The sequence below is a fragment of the Chrysochloris asiatica genome, unplaced genomic scaffold (genome assembly GCF_000296735.1).
Source record: "Chrysochloris asiatica unplaced genomic scaffold, ChrAsi1.0 scaffold00319, whole genome shotgun sequence".
NCBI lineage: Eukaryota > Metazoa > Chordata > Mammalia > Afrosoricida > Chrysochloridae > Chrysochloris > Chrysochloris asiatica.
The window spans coordinates 1212512-1219703 of record NW_006408837.1 but is presented as its reverse complement, the minus strand read 5'-3'; the positions used below and the strand labels follow the sequence as shown (position 1 = coordinate 1219703).

Below are 7192 nucleotides of genomic sequence, written 5' to 3'. Positions count from 1 at the left end.
TGGCCCAAGGACACTCAGGTGAGGGGTAGGGGCCCCTCTTCTTCCATCAAGCAGGGTGCAAACAGTTAACTGCTCAACATTCCCTTCCTCCCCTGTACTGCTGTGTGACCTCAGGCAAGACCACTAACCTCTCTGTGCCTCTGTCCTTCAACCATAAGCAGGGTGGTAACAGAAGGACCCCGAGGGACAAGTGGCTCCTTGCTGGCCATGATGTTTCAGGACCATGATGTTTGTCGTTTGTGTCCAGGGATGGAGGCAAACCGTGAGATGACACAGGCAAATGTGTGTGGAAAACATTTACTACAACTAGGCTTCTCATGTGCCTTGGCCTCCCAGAATGTGGGACCCCTGCCCAGAGCCCACTCTGGGCCCCTCAGGGTGGTGAGCGGGGAGCCAGCCAGGCCAGATGCTGGTAGTACCGATCAGCAGCCAAGTTGACCCTTCGGACATTGAGCTCAGAGGCGAAGGTCCTGGCCTTCTGGTAGAAGAACAGCGACTTCTCGCGGTCCACGAGGAAGTTGTGGTAGATGGTGGCCAGACGTGTGTAGATCTTCAGCTGGGCCTTCTTGTTACCCAGGTCCACGGCTGCAGCCAGGGCCAGCTGATAGTACCCCGCGGCATCAAATGGGTCCTGCAAGGGGAGATCCACTAGGTGGATGGGGGTACACCTAGTAATGTCCCCTCCCTGGGATAATGGTCCCCTCTCCTTTGCTCGCTCTTCCTCCATTGGCTGTGCATGGCCAGTGTAGGAGACCAGCCCCCTGCCCACCACCGTCCCTGCTTCTCAAGCCAGGTCACTGCCAACTGGGAACTGAGCTATAGGCCCAGAGTGAGGGTGAGCTCCGACCCCACTCACTTTCAGGTCATAGAAGATGATGTCACCGAGCGCTAGGTACACCTTCACGTAGTAGAGCGTCTCCTCATCGAACTCCAGTGGCGAGCTGCACAGTGACAGGGCTTTCAGGTAGAAATGTTCGGCCAGCTCCCCATGGCCCAGCCGGTGGTGCAGGGCAGCCAGCCGGTGGTAGGTCACGCGCTCGTTTAGCCGGTCCCCTGCACACAAGGGGGGACATTGTGGTCATCTCTGACCTGCCTGTCCTCATCCCCAGGTGGCCTTGGGGAAGGGGTAGTGGCAAAGCCACCTGGGTCACTAGGAAGCCCCTGTGGGCATCGTGTGTGATCATGTCTCCTGGGATCCATCAGCCTGGTTTCTGCGGATGTGGTGTTGGCCTGTCCCCCAGTCAATGTCAGCAAATCTGCCCCCTTCTCGTCCTTGCACCCCCAGCCCTCCCCAGGTAGACTGGTAAGCACCTGTGGTACCAAGCGCCACAGACCTCCCAGTCTCAGGGTGCAGGGCAGGGAGGCACCTGGCCCCAGTCTTGGGATACAGTGTAGTTGTGTACTGGGGTAGAAGAGCGTCTGGTTCATCTCAGGCTGAAGTGTGACTGGGTCCTGGTTCATCTTGGGGTACAGTGTGGCTGGGTGCTGGGACAGGGAGTGTCTAGGCATGGAGGGACTACCTGGCCAAGGCCAAGGGTGGGAAGGTCACTGCAGTGAGCACACGGTGGGACTGCCCCAGGGACAGGAATGAGTTGGGGAGGGGTAGGCAGGGTTGGTGGGGCTCACCCAGGGCGATGCTGAGCGCCAGCGCCACATGCGCGAACTCCAGTCCCTCCTGGGGCAACTCCAGTGCAGCGAGCAGCGCCACCAGCTTGTTGCACAGACGGAGCTCCGCCTCCTTGTTCCCTGTGGCCATGGCCAGTGGCAGTGCCCGGTCCTGCCCACACAGGCGAGGTCAGGCCTCCTCCTCAGAGCCCACCCCCTCCACAGCTGACCCATTTCACAGATGGAGAAAAACTGAGGCCCAGAGAGTAAAGGTATGTCAAAGGGTCCCAGCCCTGGGAGTTGGGGACCCTCCCACCTAACCTCAGACCTGTGGCCCCATCTGAACCCCAGGGCTCCAACCTGAGTGTCCTGTCTGTCTGTGCCCAGGGCTGTGGGACTCTGGAACCACACACCATGGGCTGCAGGGTGGGGTGGGTCAAGTCCCTAGCCCCCAGAGGAGCACATGGGCCATAGGGGCCTCGTCCTGGTTCTCCGTGCCCTTGCCTCTGTCAGCCTCAGTTTCCCCATCTGTGAAGGGGGCAGGCTTTGCTGCGGGGCTGTTTGGACCCCTAACCCTCCCACACTCAGTCCCTGCTTCTGGAACAATGCACACAATATCCAGGCTCTGGGTGTGAACGTGGGGTGCACCAACTCCCCTGAGCTTGCCACTGCCCCCACACCCCAAGGGCCCATTGTGCACCCCTCACCCGGTAGAAGGACACAGCCTTCTCCCGCTCCTGGCTCCCGTTGAAGAAGATGTCCCCGGCCGCCTCAAACAGCTCCAGACCCAGCTGGGGGTCCCCGGTGTACAAGGCTGCATTCTGTGCCACCTGGGGGCCCACAGAAAATGTGTGAGATGCGGACCCTCCACCCAGAAGTCCCCTGATGCCCACCGAGGGGGCCTCCCAGCTGCCCTCAGGACCAATCCCAGAAGGCGCAGGCCTTTGGTGCCCAGAGATACATGTTCAAATCCAACCCTGGAACCTGTTTGAAAACGGGGTCTTTGCAGACGCCATCTGCTACATGGATCCTAATCCTGTCTGAACTGTGTCTTTGCAAACGAGAAGAAGAGACATAGAGAGAGGGGGTCTTGTGAAGACTAAGAGAGATTGAGGGGATGCAGCCATCAGCCCGGGAAGGCCTGGGGCTGCCGGAAGAACCGGCCCCTCACTTAGAGCCCTGCCCACACCTTGATTTCAGATCTGTGTCTTTACAGGTGTAGGTAACTTCACATGCAGTTACCCTGAAGCAAGGTGAGTCCTACCTGAGTCTCCTAAGGAAAGAAGGGATCAGAGATAGGCCTGGGGGCAGACATTGAAGTGATGTGGCCACAAACCGGGGAATGTCTGTGACCACCAGAGCTGGGAGAGACAGGGAAGGACCCACCCTGCTGAAACTCTGACTCGTGCTCCAAACCCCCAGAGCTGAGAGCATATCTACATCTGCCTGTTTGGATCCCTGGGTACGTCCGGAGTTTCTGGGGAACACCGGCCTTTCTCCTCACAGCCTCCTCGGACTGACCTGTGTTCCTTTCAGTCCCTGTACAACTGGGGCAGTGAATTCTGATCATACCCGGGTACTGATAAACATGGACACTGAGCCACACACACAAGTCAGTATAGCAAAGCCCCGGGCCCCTGCAGGGGTGGGCGGAAGTGGGGCTGGGCACAGAGCTCAGCATTATGTTTGTGTCCACTCAGTGTCCATCACAGCCTTCCCCACAGCTCCTCTAGGTCCCCCCCCCCCAAGCCTCCCCGTGTCCCTGCAGCCCTATCAGAGTGTGAAATGGCATGTCCCCAATGTCCCTGCATGTCTCTCTTTCTAGAATGTTTAGCCCCACAGGGAGGTCAGCTAAGGCTTGTCTGCTGTGTCCCAAAGTCACCTGGTGTCTCATGTCACAGAAGCAAGGCATACATTCCTGGAGTGGACCATTGGGTACTGGCCCCATCCAAAATCTAGCCAGGCATGATTGCAGCTTCTGGAATGTTCCAGAACCTTGCTCACTGCTAAGTCTTTCTTCTGAGAATCCTACTTCTAGCCTCTCCTATTCCCACCAACTAGACACATGCTCCCTACACACCGTGCGACTCAAAGTTGCCTCTGTGACCCCCCGGGCAGACAGCAGCCACTCTCCAACTCCTGTTGTTGTTGTTAGGTGCCATTGAGTCAGTACTGACCCATAGTGACCTTATGCACAGCAGAACGAAACACGGCCCGATCCTGGGCCAACCTCACTACTGTTGCCACACTTGAGCCCATCGATGCTGCCACTTGGCCAATCCATCTCCTTGGGGGTCTTCCTCTTTTTCTCTGACCTTCCACCTTACCAAACATGATATCCTTCTCCAGTGACTGGTTCCTCCTGACAACATGTCTGAAGTATGAGAGACAAAGTTTGGCCATCTTGGCCTCCAAGGAACACTCTGGCTGCACTTCTTCCAACACAGATCTGTTGGTTCTTTTGGCAGCCCATGGCACTTTCAGTATTCTCCTCCAACACCATAACTCAAAGGCATCAATTCTTCTACGGTCTTCCTTATACACTGTCCAGCTTTCGCATGCATATGAGGTTATTGAAAATACCTTGGCTTGGGTCAGGCGCACCTTAGTCCTCAAGCTGACATCTTTGCTCTCACCTCCTGAGATGTTGTCATATCCCTACCTTGTCCAGGAGCCCTGAGTCAGGGCTGCTAATGGATTAGGCAGTTTTTCCTCTCATAACTTTCAGCCCCTGGCCTGAGGGAGATACACCGCAGGTGGAAAAGCCCACAGGCCTATGGGACTCTGAAATTGTTTCGAATCATATTGTGTGTATTATTATTTATTGTTAAGTGCTATTGAGCAGGATTTCCAAGGAACAGCTGGTGGGTTGGAACCACCAACCTTGCAGTCCAGTCCAGTCCAGTGCTGACCCTACAATGCCACACTAGGACCAAAAAAACCCAACCCCAATACCCTACTGTCATCGAGTTGATTCAGGTCCACAGCAAGTCCATAGGACAGATCAGAACTGTCCCAATGGGTCTCTAAGACGTCTCTTTATGGAAGTGGATGGTCACATCTTTCTCCCATGGAGCAGCTGGTGGGTTCGACAGCCAACCTTTCAGTAAGCAGTGGAGTGCTTAACCACCGCACCACCATGGCTTCAGTTGTGTTCGAGAGAGTGTCATCCAACAGCAGCTCCCATGCTCAGTGTATTTTGATAGCTCATTTCAGGTATCCTGGCTGCTTAGAGAAACACCTGTGCTTATCATTTGCTAAACCCTGTACCCTCCTTCGTGATGGTGGGTCTGATCCAATCAGTTGGAGGCTGTTTCCTAAGACAGAAGTCTTCGGACTTCAGACAGTTCCATAGATCTCCTGCCGGAGCCTCCACCCCATCATCTCCTGACTATGAGTTCGGGCCCTGTCAGCCCCACAATCTCATGAGGTAATATCTTAAAGTAACTCCACATATTAAGTAGAGCTCTGGTGGCTCTGTGGGATAAGCACTGGACTGTGAACCACAAGGTCAGTGGTTAAAGCCCACCAGCTACTCCGTGGGAGAAAGATGAGGTTTTTTGCTCCTTTAAAGATTTCTAGCCTTAGAAACCCTATGCAGTTAGGAGTTGAAATCAACTCAATAACACTTAACAACAAATACACATACATACATTGTTATAGATTAAACTGCTGTCATTGTTAAGGGCCATCAAGTCCCTTAACAATGTGTAGGGTTCCCCAGGAGTGGCTGGTGAATTGGAACCACTGACCTTGTGGTTCAGCCTGACCTTGCAGTCCAGTGCCTACCCTACATAGCCACACCAGGACCGTTTGGATTGGATTATGTCCCCCTAAAGAACCAACGGATCCGTGTGGGAAGGAGTGCAGCCAGAGCGCCCCCTGGAGGCTAGGATGACCAAACTTCGTCTCTCATACTTCAGACATACTGTCAGGAGGGACCAGTCACTGGAGAAGGATATCATGTTTGGTAAGGTGGAGGATCAGAGGAAAAAAGGAAGACCCCCAACGAGATGGATTGGTCAAGTAGCAGCATCGATGGACTCAAGCGTGGCAACAGTAGTGAGGTTGGCCCAGGATCGGGCAATGTTTCGTTCTGCTGTGCATAAGGTCGCTATGAGTTGGTATGGACTCGATGGCACCTAACAACAACAACAACAAAACATGGATCATCTTGGCTGGCCCATGATTCTCTCTGGCTTGGCAGGTATGTGATGATGTCATTTGGCAGTTATGTGATGATGTCATAATTCTCCCATGATGAGACCCATGTGATCAGACAGTCAGGGGTGAGAGGATGAGGGTGGAGGCAAGACCCTTACTCATGTCACAGCTCTTCTCCCACGTCAGGGGAGTCTCCCGGGGAGTGGTCTGCATCCCCTTTCACCTCGCAAGAGATACAAGGAGAGAGAAGGGAGCCACAGCACCACTGAGAAAGAAGGGCTGGGAGCAGAGCGCAGCCTCTGGACCCGGGATCCCTGCACTGAGGACCTTCCAGACCCAGGGGTAGATTGATGGCAAGGCACAGGGAACTCTCTGAGGGATGGCAGACCTACAGTTGTTGAAAGGAGCAAAGGCCTTCCCCCAGAGCTGACACACGGAGAGAAAGCCTTCCCTACAGCTAATGACCTGAATTCAGACACCAGCCTCCTAAACTATAAGAAAATCCATTTCTGATTGTCAAAGCCCTCTCCTTGTAGTATTTCTTTATAGCAGCACTCTATAATACATATGGGATTAAAAGATAATGGACCCCCTTCCAAAACTAAGACTCAAGGGGAATATACGAGCAGGCATGTGGTCTGACTGGTGACCACGTTTGTCACCGATAAGGGGAAGTGAGGGAAAAATAGCAATGAAACTGCGAGCTAAGTCCTACAATGTTCAATAGACTCCTGTGAACCAGGGTGGAGACTTGCTTGGCCAGCAGTGTGGCAAGACCTGGGGACTCTTGGACCCAGAGTAAGTGACATAGCCACAGAGCACTGGAATGGAAAGTGAAGCGTCCAGCTGATAAGAAGAGAGGGTATATGCACAAGAACACCCACACTTGCAGATAATACCCACTTGACCTGGCTTCAATGACTGGATGATCAGAGCTCAACTAGATGAAGAGGGAAAAAAAAGTAATCTGATACAGTTTGATGAACTTGACCTATGGATGCAGTAGCTCAAAAGAGGAAACAAATCTTTACAGCGAGGATCATTCTCATCCCCTCGATACACAGGGTCAGCAAGGATGGTCAACTTGGACATTGGCTACCCCAAATATGGGGGTTACAGAGGCAAGAAGTGACTGGCTTACAAGGTTTCAAGAGGGAGCCTAGATCCAGAGGGTGCGGAGGAAGGTAGAATCTCCACTGAGTAGTATTCAATCTGTCTGGGCGGGGCTGATGAAAGGAGATGCGGATAGGTCTCTCATGGTACAATAGTGAATAATTGTTATCAGGAGTGACTGTGAGGGTTGGAAATGTAAAGGTAGACATTTTGTAGCAAAAGGAGGGGAGTGGTTGACTTTGCAGTCTAGGAGCGGAGGTCCCTGGGATCATCAAGGGAGAAGAGTGGAGAGCGGGACCCTACCCAGAGA

At 53.7% G+C, this 7192-nt stretch overlaps 1 protein-coding gene across 1 annotated transcript in view; it reads right to left on the bottom strand.

Annotated features, from left to right (window-relative positions):
- Window positions 1-373: 373 nt before the first annotated feature.
- SH3TC1 (SH3 domain and tetratricopeptide repeats 1) overlaps window positions 374-7192 on the bottom strand; it is a 45867-nt gene continuing 39048 nt past the window's right edge. The window contains exons 18-21 of the mRNA XM_006875321.1: window positions 2313-2435; window positions 1627-1777; window positions 857-1053; window positions 374-631 (exon numbers count right to left, since the gene is read on the bottom strand). Coding sequence (XP_006875383.1) covers window positions 374-631; window positions 857-1053; window positions 1627-1777; window positions 2313-2435 — 729 coding nt within the window. The remainder of the gene's footprint in view (window positions 632-856; window positions 1054-1626; window positions 1778-2312; window positions 2436-7192) is intronic.